Below are 23,385 nucleotides of genomic sequence, written 5' to 3'. Positions count from 1 at the left end.
GGCAACTTAGTACTAACTTCTCTCAGTCCAAGCCTATGTACTGTATTTTCCCCTTTGACCTTTCCAGATCCCTGCCTCCAGTGAGAAATTGTGAACAAAGAATTGCCTATTATTAGCACTGCTTAATCTCCTGCTTCTTAACTAAATTTCTTCTGAGCTTTATTTTACCCAGTCTAACAACAAACCAAACTGCTGAATGCGCTGCTGCACATTTCATGTATGTCTGTGGAACATGCAACCTGCTCGGAGGACCTGCGCACGTCCGTCTCATGCTATATGGGTTATGGCACGCACAGATATATTGTATTTGTAGTAGGATGCTACATATGTTCAGAAACTGTTGAAAGTCTTTGGAATTCTTATAACTGTTTATTCATTCTTTTGTTTAGGAGTCAGTGACCTGTAAGTGCTCATTATGAAGAGAGATCTGGTTTTCTTGGTGACTCTAATTAGCCTTGCCTTCCTGTCACTGCTAAGGTCTGGATATCCTCAACATATTGCAGAGGAGTCCTGCTCTGTTCAAATTCTTGTTCCAGGCCTCAAAGGTAATGTGGAAGTCTACTCCATGATTCAAATACTAATCCTTTCTTTCTAGCAGGCTCATTTGCACTCCTGACTGTTTCTAACAGAGACAAGGAAGCTGCCTTTCAGTTGTCCTCTTTTTTGTCCAATTTGTAGCCTCCTTAAAAATAGAGTTTTAAGGTTCATAAGATGAAATTAAGTCTGTTAAAATGAACACGGTTCAGAGAATGCATGCCAGACTCCTGATCAGTAGTGCTTGTTACTCTGATATGCTGCCTGGTTGCTTGCTCTGTGTTTATACTCATGAATGGTGCACACACCCAAAGACTGTAAAATCAAGCCCTACTTTATACCTGGAGAGGTTTTCATTGGCAGTTTGTGATGTACTAATGGGAAGTATTCTGTATTTTCTAGTCTTCTGCTTGTCTTCTCTTTATTTTTAAATTTCAAGTACCTTATAGAAGAAATAAAAAATGAGTTAGATTGTTGGCATTTCTCTCGTTTCTGTTGATAAAAGCAAGATTTTTACAAAATATGCCCCCAAACTATTGCCCCCAAAAGATGGCATGATAAATTATTGATCTTTTAATAGCAAAAAATTTCCTACTTTAGATAGGAAATCAACAGCTGGGAAGAATTAGCATTTTAAAGTAACAGCATCCATTATGGTGTGAAATCCTAGCCCTGTTGAGTCAGTAACAGTAATTCTTGTTATGGAGGCTGTGGTATTTCTACTGCAGTGTAACACCTATAAGCATGGGGAAATACCTCTTAACTAAGGAGAGAAAAAAACATGAAAACCACCAGTTTATCATTAACAATAATAAAAAAAGCATTGTTTAATAACTGCACAACTAACCTTCCAGTTTTTCTGTTAGTTATGCATTGTAGTATCACAAAACTCGCCTAACAATAGTGATGCCACTAACATTATCTAGCACAAACTTGGGCTTTACTCGCTTGCCTGAGGACCATAATATGGACTGCAGGCTCTGCCTGTGGTGGTTAATTGATTGGTGAGGGCAAGGCTCAGTTCTGTCCTGCAGTCGTTCATACAGTTGAATTGCGAGCACAGCCTGGCCACAGGTTTGGCTGTGGTGTAAACTGCCCTCTCCAGACATGGCCCAGTTTGGATGTGCCTGCCCTGTGCTGGAAGCAAGAGAATCGGTCTGTAAGGATGTGCGTTGTGCTTGGCCAGTTGGCTTCAGAACCAAAAAAGCTCTTCTGTTTTGTTCATTATCATTACAGATGCAGCTTTGGATGCCTGAACTGAACTAAAAATCTGTATTTTTTAATTTTACTTCAGTAAGTGGCCTTTGAAGTTGTAATAATTACACCTTCTGCAGATGTTCTAGTTGTTAGAAAAAACAACACTATATCCAGGTCTTTTGAGGTTTGACTAAGCCTTAAGTAAAACTGTTTCATTTGTTTGATATATTCTCTGTGAAATAGGCATAAGATAGCGCTGTTGATGTGACTGACAGGGAAGAACACAATCAACCTAAATATATGTTGTCTGAAGTTAACAGAAGATCAGTCAAAGGGTCAGATCCCACAACACAGGGGACCAAAGCTTTGAAATGATTATTCATTTCAAAGAAGTTGACAGGCTTTGACAAGTTTTATAACTTCTTGCCTTAGTTTCCTGATTTATGTAATCAGTCAAAATTAATACCTGTGATTACCATTTTTATGAAAGGACCATTATTATTATTATATGCAGCAGAGTTTTTTAGAACATATCAACAGTGCAGGACCCTGGCCCTTTGTCAGAAGGCAATCCTGAGCCCAGAAACAAGAGAGAGGTCTGAAAACCATCATGTATTAATGACTTCACTCTGCTTCATGAGATATAAGCCTTGAAAAGTGAGGGAGATTGATGTACAAACTCAATGAAGCACAAAATGGCCTGATACAGCTCTAGTTAATGTGAAAATCCCTAAAAAGCTATCAATGCTCCAGCTATGTTGTCAGGGGGACTGGCTCAGAGAATTGGCAATGAGATACTGCTGTCCCCCACTGGCACAACTCCAATCCATTTCGGTGGCCAAGGCTTCCTTGAATTGGAGCATATATATGGCTGCGTGCCCAAATTTCAGCTCCCACGCAGTGGGATTTGCTCACTGCAGCTTTTAGATCTGCCCTTCTCCTCTGCTGGGCTGCTGGCAACATCTCCAGTGCTGGAGGAACACAGCCCTGCACCACTGCTGGGCACGAGCCTGTCGGGGTTTGGGAAAAATAGGTACAGGGAAGAAGTGGAAGAAATGAGAGAGACCATGGGAAAGAGAAAAAATAGGAGGAGAGGGTTAAGCCGAAGAGGTAGTGCAGAAAGTGGAGCCCAAATGGAGTGGTGAAGGAGAAGGACACCAGGGAAAAGTACCCAAAAGTGAGGGAGCATAATAGAAAAATTTTAGAAGAACAGGGTGAGATAAAGGGAAAGAGAAAAGAAGGGCACAGAGAATGAGTCTGAGTGGAGAGACTGGAAACTAAAAAAAAGAAAAAAGAAAAGAAAAGAAAATGACACAAAGCCAATTAGGACCCCACACAATAAAGGGGGAATCAGAAGGGGGATGAGATGAGAATGGAGGTGGAAATAGAAGATGAAGAAAGCTAGTAAAGACACCAATAGAAAGAAGCACAAATGAGTTTAAGGTCAGCAGCTTAGGTCTTAGGGACTGATATATATATTTTTTTATAACCTCAACAGTATAAAGGAGTAAGATGAAATGTGGAAGGGAAAAGTATCGTGTCTCTGAGAATTCAGACAGCAGACAGATCTGTGTTTTAGACAGCTGACAATATTAAATAATGGGAAAAGTGTGTTGTGTGTGAAGAAGGGTTGGATGATGAAGCCTCTCTACATTGCTCGCTCATATTCTTCCTAAAGTCCGGTTCCTTTCGATAGGCATATGAGATTGAAGTTACTACTATTGTGGAGAAAAAAAATAACATGCAACAGTCCTTCAAAGCTTAAATTCTTGGTTTGCCACCTTGTTTTGTCTCCCTTCTAGAATCTCAAGCAGGAATTGTCTTAATAGTCTCAGTGGCATACAATACATAAAAAAGTTGATGCTATATAAATAAAATAAACCCAATTTTTTTACGCCCACACTTGATACGTTTACTCACACAGGGAATATGAGTAATGAAAGAAAGTTAGCAGCAGCCCAGAAATGCTTAGTAGCTCATGTAGTTAATATTTGGCATGCTATTTTCATTATAGTAGATGGTACAGCTCAAGGTAGGCAGGATAAAAACATAATCAGAGACAAATCCTGTCCCAAAGAATTCACAAAAGGAGGAAAATTGACAGTAATGGTAAGATATATCATCTGAGTTGTGAAAGATCTCTCGCAGAGATGACGGGAGAAGCAGCATGTAGTAGTGTCGGGGTTGTGCCTGGTACGCGCGATCCTGCTGCAGCTCAATTCGGCACCTAAATTTCTTTTGGGGGTGTGGGGCATCGCAACACTGTGGAGCACTGCTGGGCCCATCTCGCCCAGTCTCAGCTGCGTGGGCAAGAGTTGCATTGTGCTGTGGAAGAAGGTACTCTTTCGCGCAGGAGGGCTGGAGCAAAGAGCCATCAGGGAAGGGATGGAGGAGAGACTGAGCAGGAGGTATGGCTGCAGAGGGACTGTGGCTGGTGGAGGAGGCCATGCTGAAGCAACTGGGTGGGGACCATGATGCACTGATCCCAACCTCCTGCTCCAAAGAAATTGGGTGTAATGAGCGGTGGAGGGGCTGGAGACCAGAAGCGGGGTGCAGAGTTGTCTTTCTGTAAGTTCATTTGTTTTTTTTTCCTAATTCAGGAATAAAAAGTTGAAAGTTAGTGTTAATTGGTGATAAATTAAATCGATTGTAATTCCTTGACAGAAAACTGATTTGTTGCCCATCGCGCCTGCACAGGCTTTGCTTCTTCAGCTTGCACAGTGCTGAGGGTACATACAGCAAAAATAGGGATGTAACCATGGTAAAGATGAACTCGACCACTGATCAGTCCCTCTTGGCCAAAGTCTTGCCACTTAAAAGAGCTGATACCAAAAAATGCAGAGTGGTCTGTAGCTGGGCCTGTAATGGGGTAATCTCCTCCCAGGGAAAGTTTCTTAAATGCCCACACTAAGGAATGCAGTGTCATCTTATTACAGGAATAAATGCAGGCAAGTGTAATGGTCTGAAGCAAGAGTGATCTATTTTATTGATCCCTAATGCACAGCTTTCACTCTGAAGAACGTGTAAAGCAATAGGCTGTAATAGCCTGCTCTCAGCCTCCAGAGAGCAGGGAAAAGTCATTGTCAGGATTTATCTTTGGGAAGCAAAGAACTCATAACAGCCCTGAGGGGGGAAAGGCAATCATACAAAGCCTATTGGTTACCTGATAATAAAAAAAGTGACGTTCCCAAATGTGCCAAATAATAGCCTGTTTCATACTAACAATATTATTCACTGGGGATTATGTGAAGTTTGTCCTCATTAAGGTCAGAGAATGGCCTAGTTTTGCATGTCTGAAGGCAGGGAAGATAGTCTGGAGCCTGCTGGCAGCCTGAAGAAGGAAAATATAACAGATGGAAGGCCAAGTTCAGCTCATAGCCACCTATGTCTGCAGTAAGAAGAGAGAAAGAGAGCTGGAGGCTGCATATTTGAAACGTGCCGTGTTGTGGCTTGTTTTTACACGTCATCTCTATGGTCCCTCTCTGAACCACAGCTGCCAGCTATGCCAGAGAGCAGAGCTTGAGTGGTGCATGACAACTGTTGACTTTCCTGCTGTGGTGCTCCCTTCAGCTTCCTGGAGAGCAGCTAATGCTCGCTCTCCTCTGTAGAAATACAGCGTTGGGGCATCAGTCTGTTGTGCTAGTTCTGGCTTTTAGATCCTGGCTTTTTCTTTTCTGTGGAAGCCATAGAACTTTCTTCTCCTTCAGATAAATCTTTTTTATAAAGGTGGCTATGTAAATCATTCTTTAAACTTCTATTTGCTTAAGATATTTTAATTTTATGTCAATGGCAAACTACAATAGCAGTATAGTAGTAGGGGGGGCGAAACAAGCTAAGCATCCCCAGATTTCCAATGAAAGGCACCAGGGAGGCAAACATTACAGAAACTGATGTGTATATATGCTGACTATAATACTACACCGTGAGCCATGTGCATGTAAGTACAATGCACAGTGGTTTGTACGACAGAGATTAAAAGGCACAGTATATAACTGAAAATATGGATTAGGAGATACTCTTTCATGCTTAAAAATGATCCTCTAAATGATGGATGTAGCAATGCCTTCCTCTAGGCTTAATCCATTGTTACTCCATAAATAGCATGAACTTTTTTCTTTATTTTTTAATTTGAAGTTATAGTTAAGCCATATTCACTTGAGACTTAAGCACATCCTTAGCAGGTACCCAGGCACTGTTTGGCAAACACAGACCCAGAAGCTTATGTGCTAAGTTGGGGCCTAACTCTGAACCTTCTGCTTAAGTGAATTGTGCCGTTGGGCTTTTTGGAGGTTGATGATATGAGTAACACCCCAAAAGCAGACCCATTGTATGAGACTTCAGTAATGTATTGACTTTGGTTTTGTCAATGTCTACCCCAATTGCAGGAAGCTCTGTTCTCCATGCATCAAGTAAAGCTGTTAAGTCAGATTGTATTTGCTTTTATTTTTTTTTCCCCTCTTGTTACAGTGGGTTTTTATTTTCATTGGGGAGAATGGCACTCCTCACTGCCACCAAAATAGTCCTGATTTGATATGATTCTTCTTTTTGTTTCCTTTTGTATCAACAGGGGAGGCTGGAGAAAAGGGTGAGAAAGGTGCTCCAGGTCGTCCGGGTAGAGTTGGGCCTCCAGGAGAAAAAGGTAACTTACTTTGTTAAAGAAGATGTTTTGAAAGTCATTCCTGACCAAATTCTGCCTTTTCCTGTGAGATGATGATGATGGGGATCCTCTCTGCCTTCATAGGGTGACTAAATAATCCTTGGGCATTTTTGTGTACCATTGCTGTGTTTTAACCCCGGTAGGCAGCTCAGTCCCACTCAGCCACTTACTCACTCCCCTGTGTGGGATGGGGAAAAGAATTGGAAGGGTAAAAGTGAGAAAACTCGTGGGTTGAGACAAAGACAGTTTAACAGGTAAAGCGAAAGTTATGTGCACAAGCAAAGCAGAACAAGGAATTCATTCACTGCTTTCCACTGCAGGCAGGTGTTCAGCCATCTCCAGGAAAGCAGGGCTTCATCGTGTGTAACAGTTACTTGGGAAGACAAATGCCATCACTCTGAACATCTCCCTTTCATCCTCCTTCCCCCAGTTTTATATACTGAGCATGACATCATATGGTATGGAATATCCCTTTGGCCAGCCTGGGTCAGCTGCCCCAGCTGTGTCCCTTCCCAGCGCCTTGTGCACCCCCAGCCTACTCGCTGGTGGGGTGGTGTAAGAGGCAGAAAAGACCTTGACTCCATGTAAGCACTGCTCAGCAATAACAAAAACCTCCCTGTGTTATCAACACTGTTTTCAGCACAAATCCAAACCATGGCCTCATACTAGCTACTGTGAAGAAAATTAATTCTATCCCAGCCAAAACCAGCATAACCATATGCACACGTTTGTAGACTAACTATTGCTTTTTGGTGAAAAAGATTAATTCTGGAAAAAAAAGTCTTGATTTTTTTCAAAAAATCTCTGTGAAGAAAGGCATCATAACATCTTCATAATTTACCTTCTGCAAATGAAAACCTCATATTAGATCAGAGGGAAAAAATCATGAGGCTTAATTTTCTGGTTTCCTTTTGTTTATGAATGTGAACACTCACAATACCTTAAAACCATTGAGGGAAGGCAGTAAGCCATAATAGGCAGAGATGGCCATGAGTGATTCCATATTTTTTGGATCACAATTCAGTAATATTTATGGGAAGATGGTGGAAACGCTGTTTGCATTGTAGTTAAAAATCTTTGGAGCTCTTGAGAATCACAGAATCATTAAGGTTGGAAAAGACCTTCAATATCATCAAGTCCAACCATCAACCCAACACCACCATGCCCACTAAACCATGTCCTGAAGTGCCACATCAACATGTTTTTTTAATACTTCCAGCGATGGTGACTCCACCATCTCCCTGGGCAGCCTGTTCCAATGCTTGACCACTCTCTCAGTAAAGAAATTTTTCCTAATATCCAATCTAAACCTCCCCTGGTGCAGCTTGAGGCCATTTCCTCTCATTCTATCGCTAGTTACTTGGGAGAAGAGACCAACACCCACCTCACCACAACCCCCTTTCAGGTAACTGTAGAGAGCAATCAGGTCTCTCCTCAGTCTCCTTCAGACTAAACAACCCCAGTGCCCTCAGCTGCTCCTCATAAGACTTGTGCTCCAGACCCCTCACCAGCTTCGTTGCCCTCCTCTGGACACGCTCCAGCACCTCAACGTCCTTCTTGTAGTGAGGGGCCCAAAACTGAACACAGGATTCGAGGTGCGGCCTCACCAGTGCCAAGTACAGGGGCACGATCACTTCCCTACTCCTGCTGGCCACACTATTCCTGATACAGGCCAGGATGCTGTTGGCCTTCTTAGCCACCTGGGCACACTGCTGGCTCGTGTTCAGCCGGCTGTCAACCAGCACCCCCAGGTCCCTTTCCGCCAGGCAGCTCTCCAGCCACTCCTCTCCAAGCCTGTAGCGTTGCATGGGGTTGTTGTGACCAAAGTGCAGGGCCTGGCACTTGGCCTTGTTGAACCTCATACAGTTGACCTCAGAAGAACAGTGCTCAATAATATTCAGTATACAGCTGAGGGAAATGTGGCATTTCTGTCTTGCAGGAAATTCTGGCTTTTCACATTTGTTTTTCTCCTGAAGCAAGGAAGAAATTTGACCTTCATAATTTTTCCAGGAGATGCACGTTCTGAACAATTCACATTAGGAGTAGTAAAAACCTTTTATTTCAATATTGAAATTAAACTTTTGACATTCCTGTCATCAGAACGATGGAGCAAGTTAGTTTTTGCCAAACTGAATTTACAAGCTTCCTCTCAAAGCAATCGCAGTGGTAATTTATACTTCCTTATGATAATGCATGATCCGTTATGTAGTTCTTTTGGGCAATTACGAGAGTTTGATGCCTGCAGTTTTCCCTGGGACCAAAATCCATAGCTAGAGCTTTTCCCCCTACAATGCATTGAAAAATTTATAACTCCTATGAGGGGTGTGTGTGTTCAGTCAGTGTATTTCCCTTATACAGATGTACCCTTCAAGGATGACTCTTATAAAAAATACTGGAAACTAAAATTTCAACTCTTGCAAGGTAATGCAGCGTGAAGAGAAGTTAAAATACCACAGAATAATTTAGGTTAAAAGGTCTTAAAAGAGCTCACCTAGTCCAATCTCCTGCTTAAAACAGGGTAGACTTCAAATTTAGATCAGGTTGCTCAGGGTTGTGTCCAGTATACTTTTGAAAATGTCCAAGGATGCAGATTCCACATCCTTTTTGATAGGTCTGTTCACTGGTGTCATCGTGAAAGACCTTTTCCTTAGGGCCAGCTGAAATTTTTCTTGTTCTAACTTGTGATCGTTGCTTCTTGTCGTAACTTGTGATCATTGCTTCTTGTCCTTTCGCTGTGTGTCTTTGAGAAGAAAAGGCTGCATCTTCTCTACAAACCACTTGTAGGTAGTTGAAGACTGCAGTTAGGTCCCCCCTTACCTTTCTCTACTCCAGGCTAAATAAAACCATCAGCTGGACTACAGGTTTTCTTCTCTTGTATGAGAGCACAAAAATCTCTGGGTCCTTTTATGCAAAGTAGTTTTTTAGCCAGCCATTGGCCAACCTTCATCAATGCATCACAGGTGAGGAGCTTAGCTTCTGACTGGACTCATGATATTCCTATCACCACATTCCTGCAGCTTGCGTAGCTTCTCCTGACTGGCAGTGCACCAACCACTCCTGCCAGCATGGGGTTTCTTGCAGACTCACAGAGGATCCTTCCACTTCTTCCTCCCTGTCACTGATGAAGGACTGGTTCCTGAGGAAAAGTCATTATCAGCTGCTCATTAGACTTTGTCAGCCTTTCAACATCCTTAGGTAGCCCTCTCAGCACCTTTGAATGCCTTCTGACCAGCGCCATGGACCTGTGTACATCCAGGTGAAGTAATCCCTAACTCAGTCATCCTCTACCATGAGTAGCATGTCCTCCCCAAGTCTTTGCTACCAGACATGAAAACTGGCAGGCCAGAGAGCAGACCTTGCCAGTAGAGACCAAGGCAAAGAAAGCACTAAGTACCTCAGCCTCTCCAGTGTCCTTTGTCAGTAGGTTGCCTTCCTCCTGAGCAGAGTGCCCATGTTATCCTTGGTCTCTTTTTTTACGGCTGACCTGTACTGTCTTTCATGTTATCCTTCATACACCTAGCAGAGTTCAACTCCAGACGAACTTTGGCCTTCCTCACATCATGCCTGCATGCCCAGGGAATACTTCTATGTTACCCTTCTGTAGCCTGTCCTAGTATGCACCTCCTGCATACTTCATTTCTGCATGTTGACTCAGTCAACAGTTCCCTGTTCTGTTCCCATATCTGCCCATTTTCCTGCACATTGCAATGGATAGTTCTTACGCTTTAAGGAGATTGTTCCTTAAGACTGAGAAGCTCTTTCTGGGCCCTGTCTCCACTAGGATCCTGCCTACGAATTCCCAGAACAAGCCAAAGTCCAGAAGTCCAGGGCTTTTATCCTGCTGCTTGCCTTCCTCACTTCCCTCGGAATCTTGAAAGCTGTCATCTCGTGAAGGCAGTCATGGTCACTGCAGCCAAGTCTGCTGTTGACTATCGTATCCACAACCAGAGGGTATGTGAATAACAGCTCTAGGAGACTGCATCTTTAGCTGGAAACCCAGTACCTGCATTAGATAATCGTCCCTGATGCACTTTCTGGATTGATTGCTCCTTATGTGGCTGCTCTCCCAGAAGACGCTGAAGTAGCTAGTCTCCAATTATGGAGCCTCTAACAGTTGTTAAAAGAACTCTTCACATCCAGTCTCACTTCTTGACAAGACAGTCTGTAATGAATGCCCACCATGATGTTCCCCTTGCTGGCCTCCCCTCTAAATCAGACTTACATGCTTTCAACAGACCAGTTGCCTGTTAGGAAGCAAAGCCCCATGCATTCAAGGTGCCCACTGTGCCGAGCATAACCCCTGCCTTGTCTTCTCTGCCTGTCCTTCCTAAAGAGCCAATATCCACCCACTGCAGCAGTCCTGTTGTTCTGGCTGTCCTATCATACCTGGGTGATTGATGTCATTAAATGGACCCTCAGTTCCTCCTGTTTGTTTCTCAAGCCATGATCATTTTTGTACAAGTGTTTGATATGGGCATCTGGTCATACTGCTTTCTTATCGAGAGCTTGAGAGCCTCTCCCATCACACTGTCTTGCATGTTTCTTTAGCTCGACATTTTGTCAAATCAATTCAAAATGTTTTGGACCATCTGAGAAGTGGAAGTACTCTTTTTCAGTCAGGCCAATTCATGATGTAACATTTAATTTATATTTTATACTGCAAAATTGAATTTATTTGGAAAATCATTCTCATAAGGAATGCTTGATTAATAATAATGATAATTTTCCAGTTTTCCATACCTCAAGAAGTCCAAAATTCTGATGGGACTGAAAGAAGAAACACTGAAGTGAAAATTCATTGCAAGAAAACATACTTGAAACAGAAAAATGAAAGAAAATTTAATATTAATGCATACTATATCAGCATTTTTCCAGGAAGTGCTTTCAGGTTAAACACAGGCAAAATTTATTACTGCTTCTGTATCAACATTTTTTTTTGCTTTCCTTTGTGCATCCAGGTTTGACTTAGTGTGTGTATGTTCTTGGTAAACAGCTTTATTTTATCATTGTGAGAATTTTCTACAAACAGCCCCTGTTTAAAATGAATTCTAATTAACTAAGCTTTTCAGTAATGCTGTACATTTTGTAGATATTTGTCTTCATCAACTCCTTTCCACAAATGCTTCTTCAAAGAAAAGTAATTACCTTAAAAACAATTTGGACTATATGGTGCCAGATTTCATCATGATACTATTTCTAATGTATTTTCTGGGTGTCACGGTATTGACTGGATAAGCAAACAGACTTCTTAGATGTAATTTCTACCATATGGAAAAGACACAGGAGGATATCCAGCCTTGACCTAGAAACACCTTTCAGTCTCCTGACCTTTCATTCTCTGGTTAACTTCCACAGACAGTGTGTAGTGCCCAGACCTGAAGTTAAGCTTGTGCATAGATACTTTCTTAGACTCTCAAACTGAATGAGGGTGACTCAACTGTATATTCTCTTCCAGCAGTCCAAGGGTTTTCCTGTTTGTTATCCAGAAGCTGGAACTTTCAGGAAAAAAAAAAATATAACAATATTCTTGGGAAAAATTATGTGAGCCACTAACACTGAAATACCAACAAACTGATGTCTTTTTCGTATTTAGTTGTTCATCTTAATTATGGAGGAGGAAAAGCTGAGCATCATTTGGAGGTTGATAATTTGTTCATGATAGAGTTCTCAGAAATAACCAGTTCATCACCTTTTTCCTGGACAGATTATCTAACAGCCATTCATGACCTGCTAATGTCTTTGCTTTTTTTTCTGTTTTTGCTCTCTTGATGGGCATACACCGCTGATGTCCTTTAAAGTGCTGTCCACGTGTTTTAAAATCTCAGTTGGTGTAAAGCTTAGACCTCTGCTCCAGGTACTTAACACATAGTTTAGTGGATAATGAAAGATGGATAAAATGGTTGCCTCACTTTGCATTTGCCCCTTTCTAGTAGCACACATGGATGATCACAGCAGCCCTGTTTCTGTGCAGTAGCCTGTTAAGCTGCAGTCACTCTGTTAACATGTGCTTGATGCCCTGTATTTCTATTGAAGCCTGATAAGTGTTTGTCTTGTTGGGCTAATATTTGTCTCCTTCTGTTGATGGTAACTGCTAAATTCCATTGTATTTTTCAGCTATTTGAGTAAGTGATGGTTTACATGAGGAAGAAACTGTAATTCTTCTGCGACCTTTGTAACATTTTCTACTTTTGGTGTTAATTTACATTATCAGAATCACAGTAATCTTTTTTTTTTTATTTACCCTTTCTTTGTTTCACTTCTTAAACAAGTTCATCGTAAGAAAATGTGCTTAGTTTCTTTGAACTCCTTAGATATATAATAATCAGTGAATAAATAACTTACAAAAGAAGTGTTTTTCTTGTGGTATATTTGACCTGAAATGAACACCTCAAGATTAGAAAGTGCTGCAAATGTTTTTATCATATCCTTTAATCATGATATTTTTAGATTTTGGTAGTTAAGAAACTGATAAACATTAAAACCTTCTCATACTTACCTGAAATAAATCTGGTTCTGAGTGTCCTGATGTTTCAGGGTGACATCAGACATCCTGATGTCTTTGGGCACTGATTAAGGTTAAATTCCACTTACATTCCTCATTGCTTTTAATTAATTGTATAGGTCAGTTATGATGCATAGCCTGTCAGCAGAATATAAAACTATGTTGGCCTTACATAAAGCACAGAGCACTGGATCAAGTACACAATGGCTGATTCAGATGAAAGTAGTGTGTACTACAGTGCAAGTTTTGGAGTGTGAAGTTAATAAATATAACTTTCCCCACTTGCACTGGTTGCTGTACTGCACACTCCCATGTTGGGAGTGAACTCAGGTATTTAACGGAGTCATGATCCAATCTGTGAGGTCATACAGACAAATTCCACGCAGATATTTCAATAACAATACAATACTGTGAATATTCCGTGTAGCATGGATTCTGCTTATGGCAATCAAAATAAGGAGAGGGTGAATTTACTGTTGGAATGTATAATCAAAAGAAGAGCACATTAAAAATGTTCAAGACATTTTAATTTTCTTAGAGCCATAACAATTTGCAAATATATTATTTTAGTATTTTAATTTCAGCCTTTATACATTGTACTTCATTTATACTGAATTATAATGGTATGTGAAGCAGAGTCACATACTATTCTTAGGCTTGGAACTCATCTGTCTCTACCTTTGGAGTGTTAGCACAGTGATTTTGACTTTTGCCAGCTAGCACTTTCCCAGGCAATTCTTGGGCACATTTTGGGAGCTAACACAATGAGCAGCTTGCAAGTGATTATCCTGGCTTGAAGAGTAAGACAATTTAATATCATGGAGTGTACCATTCTTGGCCACCTGGTTCCCACTGCCAGGGAACAGACCCAGGCATTTAGTTTACTAGTACAGGCAAAGCCTCTTAAGTAGGAGAGAAGACTCATTAATTTAACTGGATTGGAGCCAGAGTGCTCAGTCATTTGTATAATCAAATTCTAAAGAGAGGTAATAATATCTTAATTTATATTTTAGTATTACTGATTGCTCATTAATATGTAATCAATCAATCCTTTACATTTCTGAGTCAACTTTCACTGAATTTATTGCTCGCTAAGGAGTGCTGCAGGCAGGATTCCATATAAAAGTCCTGACATTGACAGTTGTGGATTCACAAAGTGTGTATCTGGTTCAAAACTGTCTTTCAGTTCCACCTGAACTCAACAGGATTTTGAGAAAATCCATGCTAAACTGAGTGGACAAAAAGATGGCAGATGGGCTTCAGTGTAAATAAATATATTGCCTCAGGACATTAGGGGTGTATAATTTAATCCATACTTACATGATGCCAAAAACCAGAACTGTCACTTAAAACTCGAGAACTGCTCTGAAGTCATTAGCAGCAGCCCCAAAGCCAACAGAACACTGCCCATCATCAGAAAAGATACCAAGGACAAAACAGGAACCTCGTTTTTGCAGGTGATTTTGCTCTGCAGAAAGGCCTGACAGGCACTGTCGTAATGAGTGAGAACTGGAGCACAAGTCTTACAAGGAGCAGCTGAGGGAACTGGGGTTGTTCAGCCTGGAGAAGAGGAGGCTGAGGGGAGACCTCATCGCTCCCTACAACTGCCTGAAAGGAGGTCATGGTGAGGTGGGTGTTGGTCTCTTCTCCCAAGTAACTAATGATAGGATGAGAGGAAATGGCCTCAAATTGCACCAGGGGAGGTTTAGATTGGATATTAGGAAAAATTTATTCATCGAGAGTGTGGTCAAGCATTGGAACAGGCTGCCCAGGGAGGTGGTGGAGTCACCGTCACTGGAAGTGGTCAAAAAACATGTAGACATGACACTTCGGGACATGGTTTAGTGGGCATGGTGGTATTGGGTTGATGGTTGTACCTGATGGTCTTAAAGGTCTTTTCCAACCTTAATGATTCTGTGATTCTGTGATTCTAAGTGTGGTTCTGGACTCTGTCCAGAACATGAGAGGTTAGAGAGGGGCACCAGAAATGTGAGGAAGATGGAGGAGCTGCCTCAGAAGGAGAAACTGGACAGATTGAGACTCTTGCATTTGCACAGAGTAGTCTGAGGAGGATATAATCGACGTTACAGAATCACCAGATCCCTTTATAGCTGAACTAGGAGGCACTCGCTGAAACTGCTGGGAGACTGATTCAGCAACTCCATCTGCAATGGACTGCAGATAGTGGCTGGTGTTGCGAGACCTCCCTGTATTGCACCTTCTGCTGCCACTGCTGCTGTGGGAATCAAAGTCAGGCTAGAGGGACCACTGGTATACAAGCTTGGTATTATGTTGTTAATGTAATTCTGGCAAGATGTGTGTTTCATAAGCGCAGTTATTTGTGTTCGTGTGCATCTAAACATAAACTCCCCCATTCAGGAATGGACCATACTATTTCCATTTCTTTTGTTTTGAAAGTACTTTAAAATTCTTTAAACTTTTCTGCTGCCTTCCAAGACTGGATTTTTTCTTAGCATCTTCAGTTTCCTTTGCATATTTTCTAGCCTTTCTGTTTTCTAGTCAGTATGGATTGATAATAGTTTCCTCCCCCCCATTTTTTATGCAAATCTTTTAAAGTTTCACTTTGTCATTAAGATACCTGTCTAACATGAGTTGGATGGGTCACTGCTGAGAGGTGTTTATTTCTTCATTGCCTACCAAGGGAGCTTAGATAAACAGCTTAGACCAAAACCCCAACTTTCAGGTGGCTAATGCTGGGTGAAATTAGTTTGCCCCAACTACATAAAATGCTACCTGGGATTATCCACTGTTCGTTCATGTAAGATGTAACTGTGTTGTAACCGCTGTTCCCAGCCAATCACCAACCTTCAGTGGTGTGGATAATTCAAATTGTTTAGCATAAAGCAGTACCGTAATCTATTGGTGTATTGTTGTATTTCTGATTTCCAGTTGCCAATAGTTTAAAAAAGTTAAGTGTCCTGAATGTAGATTACTACCATACCATGACATCATTATATCCTTTAAAAATGCTGTTCTCATTCAAGTCAAGATAAACATTTGCACTGGGAATACTGACTGCTGCAAGACTAAGGACGTACACCAGGGGAAAGACATTGTAAGTTTGGTCTGTATCTTACATTCTTTTTCTAAGTATCCTCTGCAGATTGCTGTCGAAGATGGCACTAGAGTCAAGAGGCCTTTGGTCTGGTTTGGTACATTCTACTTTTGTTGTTAAGTAGGTGTCCATGATGTCCACTATGTCAAATCTTGAAGAATTTCTATCTATCTGTCATCTCATTTGTCTTCAAATCCTTAAGTTTGGGAAGAAAACTACTGTTCTCTTCCCTTTGACACGATTCAATTCAATTTGTCTGTGACATGGTGAATTTGTGTTTCTGCTGGATTTGTCTTTTTGATGCTTTTTTCTTTTTTTTAAAGTAGTTTTATACCTTCTTGTCTGTTCCAATTAGTCCTGTCTGAAGAGATTTGCCATATTGCGTGAAGACCTCCATTTGTAGTGTTGCACAGAGCCAAAGTCCTCGTTTTTTCACTGGTTGTGCAGCCCACCATTCATCTCTGGTATTTTATTTTTTCTCTTGTTTGTGGGCCTGAAAAGGCCACCACAAAGATCATTTAGAGTTTCCTTCTCTTCAGTTGCTTCCAAAACCCTTTAAGTCTTCTATAATTGGTTCCAGTGTATACCACCTTCATCTGAGAGATGACAGATGACTTGCTTCAATATTCTCCATTCAAGCTTTGTGTTAGATTTCCTACTTTTGGTCTATGGAGACTTAATTTCTTTCATTGTTCTCATTTCTTTCCAGCTCTCACTTCCTGATTTCATTAAGACTCTTTAGACTACATTTTTGGCAATCATAGGGCCACTAAGGAGGACTTTACAAAAGGTATTAAAACTTTGAAACCCTCAAGGCAGATGGGTCTCTCTTGAAATCTTGTGATTTATTCTGCAGAAGAAGCAGAATAAGCAAGTCCCTGGAGTAGAAGCAGAGGTTAGCCACTCTCAGAGAAAACCAAATCCAAACAGTTCTTTTAATGAGCACAGGAGACTTAATGTATGTCTTCATTGTTTGAGATAACACACTTTTACTTCTGAGCAGATCGTGTAGCTTTTACTGGCTATTACCGAGAAGTAGTTCGTTTTCTTGCCAGTATTTATGAAAAAGAAAGTGAAGTCATTTTATATATGATATTTTATTTATGCATTAGATCTATGATTTATGCATTAGATCTATGTGTGTGTTTAATTTCAGGTATAGAAGCCTAAAAACTGAAAGCATTCAAACTTCTGACAATCTGTTATGGTAATCCCAATTCATAAATATCCAAAGCAAGAAAGGTCACTTTCAGAGCAACCTGATAAATTCATTACAAAGCTGATACTTTAGACATTTTCAAGGAAATACGCTCTCAATATACTATCTATATTGGATAAATATCCAATGGTAGCATCAGTACCTTTATAACCTGCACAGCCCAACAGATTGCATCTTTAAGGTAAGCTATGAATCTGTTCTGAAAGTGAAGCTATATTCCAGAAAGTAGATCTTCAGCTGGCTGAGTGGATTACTTCTATTCTTCCAGTAGGAGTATGTAGCATAGGAGAAAAATATTTTTGGTTTCTGGTAAAATTTCCTGATTGAGTTCATGTTCAGTAGTGACTGATTTTGATCCTTCTTGGAAACAAAGAAGAATCATTGATTGTAGGACTTGCCAGTAATTAATTAGACCAACAAACCATACACATTCGGCTTCTCTCAGTTCAGAGGAAATAATTTCTTCCTGATTCCTGCCATCAAGTGACATTTGCTTGAGAACTTCGTGGAGTAATACAGAGGACATCTCTTAGCCCAGTGGTGATCAGTTTATATTCTGAAACTTGTTGCTGATTACACTTTTAAGTTAAAGCTAATGATGAAATTGGTCATAAAATGATCCAGCTTTTAAAAATATATAGATAAAATATGTGACTGTCTGTCCAATTGCAGTAACAACAGAGGGCAACAGATCTTCAGTTGTCATAGATCCACAACTGAGGCTGAGCTATGACAATCTACACAAGTTCAGTTGCTGGATCCCTGTGGTAGATTTTCCGCCTAAGTTGTCTCATTGCTTCCATGCTCCTGTGTAGCTGAACAGTGCATAACAGATGTTTCTTTGAGCAAAGAAACAGTCTTTTCAACAATCATTGAAAAATCTGCATCAATCTTTCCTAAAGCAGTCTCGGTCTTGGGTTTCTGCAGGATGGGAGCCTCAGAAGACATTTGGCTTCTCGTCCCTGTAGTCCCTCCATACCCGCTGTCCATTAATACTGGGAGGTACAGTGGGAAACCCATCTCGTATGACATAGCTGTACAGCTGTGCTGCCTCCAGACCACGTTTCTCCTTGAAATCGTGATACAAAGAGGCCTAAATCTGATGGCAGAGCATTGATTTGCTCAGATGTTGCACCCAGAAAGGTTATCACCAATGTACACTGAGACGCAGTATTATTTTCTAAGGCTCCTCGGGCGATAGGAACTGCAGCATGAGGCAAACTGCCACATTCAGTACATAGTAAGTGTAACAAAATGACAGGTCTCATTTCATAGATCTCAGAAAGTCTACCTAAAGGAAATCAGGGAATCCTCTCTAAACCAATGCCAGAACCAAAGAATCATTTAGAAATAATAGTCTGACAAGCTTGGGCTATGTAGAGTTTATTGACTATAAACATCTTGGTTTAAGCCAAAACATTCAGTCGTGTGTAAGCCTGCTGTATTTACTCTATTAAGTGACTAGTGCTTATTAATTTCAACTGCTGATCCCCTAAACTTGTAGATGAACTCTGCAGGCATGGGGTTGAATAATGCTTTGCTATTACAGGCTAAAGTTCTTCTCTCAGATTCATACCATTAAGATAATTATTTTTCATAATGTTTGAGAAATGCTATCCAGAAAAACCGTATGACATACCAGGCATGTTTTATCTGTTTTGTTATCTGCGCTCTGGAGGACCTCAGATCAGTGACATCAATACTTGGACTGTGGCACACACTTTATTAGTAACAGTGCTTCTGTTTGGTTTGTGAAGAAAGTGATGGCAAAGAAACTGCCTGTTCCAGTGCAAATTCTGTTTCCCCTAAAGCCATTCTAATAGTCACTTTACGTCACACAGGAAAGTACAACTGATAGAAAAGAGATCAAAGTCAGACAAAGTCAATCAGCTGTCTTATCTTAGATTTCTGGGTATGCCCAATGGACACAGATAGGTGACAGTGGCTGGTTCATGCAGATTTGTTGACAATTTCAATTGACCTTAAGAGGTGGATAGTTGCCTTTTATTTGTAAACACACAGCTGAGGAAAATTAGTTCTTAGCAGGTCCTTTGCTACAACTGCACTTTGAAATATTCTGTAGAACTGTCTTTAAAGTTAGTAACATTCAACATTGCTGCTTTGAGTCAGACTTTGTATGAACATTTGCATGTGTTTATGTATATATGTATATATGTCTATGTAAGATTTCCAGTAATTTTCATTTTTCATTAATGTAATCTATTTTTTAATTAATTAATGTAATAAAGAGCAAACAATGAGGATGTGATGGCTTCCACAGTGTTTATATTGTATAAATAAGCCATTAAGCACAAATTCAGCCCTAAGTTACAGTGGAACTACTGTATTAAATGAAACTGTCAGTTGTGCTTGGATCCTTTAGGTCTTCTCAACTCCATGATAGTTTTAATCCACTGATCCATGTTTGAATGCAATCCCCCCTTATTTTCAATATAATTGTGGCACGATCATCTGAGAGAAGTTTGAAAAAGCTTTTCCAGTTCTTCACAAGGAGTGAGCTGGACCTCTGGAGTTCAATGAATATTGGAGATATAGCGTGGTTTTGCTCTTTGTAAAAACTGATATTGCAAGCATGCTAGAATCTGAATGAATCAGACTACATTGCTACCTTGTGTCTTTTGTCTTTCTGTTACGTATAGGAGAAATGGGGGACAAAGGACAGAAAGGCAGCATGGGACGGCATGGAAAAATTGGTCCTATTGGTTCAAAAGGTATGCTTAGTTCACTTGTTTCCCCATCTGTGTTTCAGATGAAAAACCTGTGATCATTTATATTTGAAAAAAGTTTAGGGGCTTGAAAAATGGTTAACAAGTCTCAGAGTTTACCATAATAGGGAGTTTCTCACAATGTAGTCAACCATATGACTGAGATCTCTCAGCCTGTTACCTTTCACTCAAACAACAGTATATTTAGCCTTAAAGCAGGGTGAGAATCCTGGTTTAAGGCTAAATAATGAACTTTGTGCACCATCACACAAGTGTGGACAGTTAAGAGAAGCAGATGGGAGGATGCACTGTATTTTGGCACTTTTAAGAGCTGGAAGACTTGAATTCTAATCTTGTCTGCCCCATAGGCTTCCTATATGACTTTGGTTAAGTCACTTGGACCAATGTTTACTTAAGCATTTAGATTATGAATCTAGATTTAGACACTATTGTAGCATATCTAGCCCTTTTCCCTGTACAGCACCTGAACTTCTTGGTTCTGTGAAGTTCATAAATGTCAAAAAAGAGATATTGGTACATATTCTTTGTGTTCAAATTTCATAGCTTTGGCTGGCATTTGTTGTCGCATGACTAGGAGAGAAAAATCTTTATTTTTGCTTGGGCATTTTTCTTGTTTTCACATTTGAATGCTACTAGGGGAAAAATAAACAAGTGTGAAATGGATTGTTGACCAAAAAAAGCTGTCTGAAATTTATATTCTTTTTCATGTCTTTAGGTGAAAAAGGAGATAATGGTGACATAGGACCACCAGGTCCTAATGGTGACCCAGGTAATCCATGACACACCTTGTGTATGCAAAAGCAAGATGCGTGCATCGTCACCAAAAATACATGTCTGTTTACATACTGGGGGAAATAATGAAAAATTAAGTATTTGTATGGACGCTGTGATATTTCACTGTAATATTTTCAAATTAGTTAAAATTATTGAATCTGCAGTAGTTGCTGGACTTGCAGTGTATTTGTCAAAACAATGTCTCAGAGTCCCTCAGAGGTGTGATCACTCCATAAGACTAGCGGAAACTGAAGGGCAGCTGTCTGTATCATTCATCACCAGTGCAAAGGGCCATCCCTGCATATCCCACTCTGGCTTCCAGCCGACACAAAGGAGCAGGCTGGAAGCTCCTGCCCCCTCCATGGATTATTGTTATAGGAGCAGGAGATTACCAGGAATACAGATCTTCCAGAGAAAAAGGTGAAAGCCTGGCATAAGAAGTGTAAGCCTTATAAAAGTGGCAGATTCAGATATTACCCAATTCATCCCTTCCTGGCAGGGTCCACTAGAGGTGCACCAATTAGTTTTCTCATGAGAACTCTAACTCATTTGTCACTCTAATTCCTGAGCCAGAGTGCCGTATACCTAGTCATCAAGCACAGTTTTGCAGTGTAAGTACCCTGTGCTTAGACTGACTTGGACACCTAAGCTGAGTAATTGGATAGTCAAATGCAGATTTGAATAATTACACGCGGAACTGGAAATTGTAACTGATCCTCATTTTGAGATTTGAGCTCATAGATGTAACAATTATTCTTTTAGTATTCTCATTCAGATTATCTTTGTCAAACCAATATCAATTTGGGTTAATAGATGGTTTTCAATTGTCTTATTTTATTGGAAGTAGTAACGCAAATTCTGTACTTTTGAAAGTACAGAACTACGTTTCGCAGGTAATTATGTGCGTTACGTTAACCTTTTGGATCTGCTGTGTTATATTCCTTGTGAGGATCAGGCAAACAATGTGCTGTGCAAATTTTTGCTGTGCTCTTTGGAGAAGGCTGAAGAGAATAATTTTATGCAAAATGGGAAATTCTGGCAAATATTTTTAGTAAAAAAAATAATTCTGTGTTTTTTTTGCAGGGGTTATCTGGCTGTGTTTAGATTAGCACTAATCATGCAGGGCTGAAGCTTCATGGAAAGTGAACTGAGCTCTTCTGGATAGGCCCAGACACCCATGAGAACCATACGATGGTGCAGGGTAGTGAAGGCTCTAGGTTTCTGTCTGTTATTTGCAAGACAACCCTCTCCACGGCCTGTTCATAAAATTGTTCAGGTAATTGCTGAAATCAGATAGCTTTTTGATTTTGGTGTATCTGTGTCATGTCACAGGCATCCCCTGTGAGTGCAGCCAGCTAAGGAAAGCTATTGGTGAAATGGATATCCAAGTGGCCCAGCTGACAACGGAACTAAAATTCATAAAAAATGGTAGGTTCATTTTATATAAATATTTTCCTTCTTGTTGCCTCATTTTACCGGTGCAATTGCTCGTAGAGAGTGTCACCGTCCCGCATCTGATTTGTGAAGCTATTTTGGGGTGTACAGTAAGTTGGTTTATAGAAATGCGAGTGCTCACTTTTCAGCACTGCCCTCCCCCGCAGCTGTTGCTGGTGTGCGTGAGACAGATAATAAGATATATCTGCTGGTGAAGGAAGAGAAGAGATACAAGGAAGCCCAGCTCTACTGCCACGGAAGAGGAGGGACGCTGAGCATGCCCAAGGATGAGACTGCCAACAACCTGATCGCCTCGTACATCAACCAAGCCGGGCTCACCAGAGTTTTTATTGGGATTAACGACCTAGAGAAAGAGGGAAATTTTGTCTATTCTGACCGATCGCCCATGCAGACCTTCAACAAATGGCGCAGTGGGGAGCCCAACAATGCGTATGATGAGGAGGACTGTGTGGAGATGGTGGCGTCTGGAGGGTGGAATGATGTTGCGTGTCATATTACCATGTATTTTGTGTGTGAATTTGACAAAGAAAATGTCTAAGCTTGCCTGCTCTTTCTTTTTTTTAAGAAAAGTTTTAAAGCCAATCGTACAAGTTACCCCATGTTTATATAGTACGAGTGATATTTCACAAGTATGTGGCATCAGTGTTGTACAGCTGTAAATATGATTTAGGTATTTCAAATATCAGTATTTACCCTTCAGAAGGGAAGACCAGTGATAAGACATAGTTTGTTTTTTCTGTAGGAAAATATATGTATTTAGATAAAGTTGTGGTTTGGGGCTAAATTCTGCCCTCACAACAGTTAACAAATGCAATTGCATGACTGTAAGGGAAGGCAAAATTTGGCCTCTAGTTGTTAGAATGATTATTTCTGAAGAAGTAGATTCCTAATATTCTTTTATCTTAGCAACATTTGTAGTTATAAATGTTAATTGCTTGTAGTGCTACAGGGATATTTCAGCAACAAGACAAATATTTTGTATACTCCAGTTAAGAAGTACAAATATTACTGTAAGTTTTTTGGATGTGAAGGTGTTACAACTTTTTTTAAAAAACAGCCAAAGCAAACCAACAAATCAGGAGTCTTACCAATTTTGTAAAGTTTCTTTATTAAACTGTTCACAGGTGTATGACAAGGAGACACTTAAGTAAACTGAGTTTTAGTGCTGAGGGAGGACAAAATTCTTATAATTTAGTACTGAAAGAGGGATCCCAGCCAAGATGG

At 40.5% G+C, this 23,385-nt stretch overlaps 1 protein-coding gene across 1 annotated transcript; it reads left to right on the top strand.

Moving 5' to 3' along the window:
* Nucleotides 1-415: 415 nt before the first annotated feature.
* COLEC11 (collectin subfamily member 11) lies at nt 416-22,699 on the top strand (the record flags this gene model as incomplete). Its single annotated transcript, XM_081997543.1, has 6 exons — nt 416-545; nt 6,299-6,370; nt 19,846-19,917; nt 20,648-20,701; nt 22,039-22,134; nt 22,308-22,699. The coding sequence occupies 6 exons, from the start codon at nt 416-418 to the stop codon at nt 22,697-22,699; spliced, it is 816 nt and encodes a 271-aa protein (XP_081853669.1).
* Between the last annotated feature and the right edge of the window lie 686 nt (nt 22,700-23,385).

The sequence above is a fragment of the Phaethon aethereus genome (genome assembly GCF_964289735.1).
Source record: "Phaethon aethereus genome assembly, chromosome: 3".
Classification (NCBI taxonomy): Eukaryota; Metazoa; Chordata; class Aves; order Phaethontiformes; family Phaethontidae; genus Phaethon; species Phaethon aethereus.
Note: the sequence above shows the minus strand (reverse complement) of the source record. Positions and strands in the feature narration are given on the sequence as shown.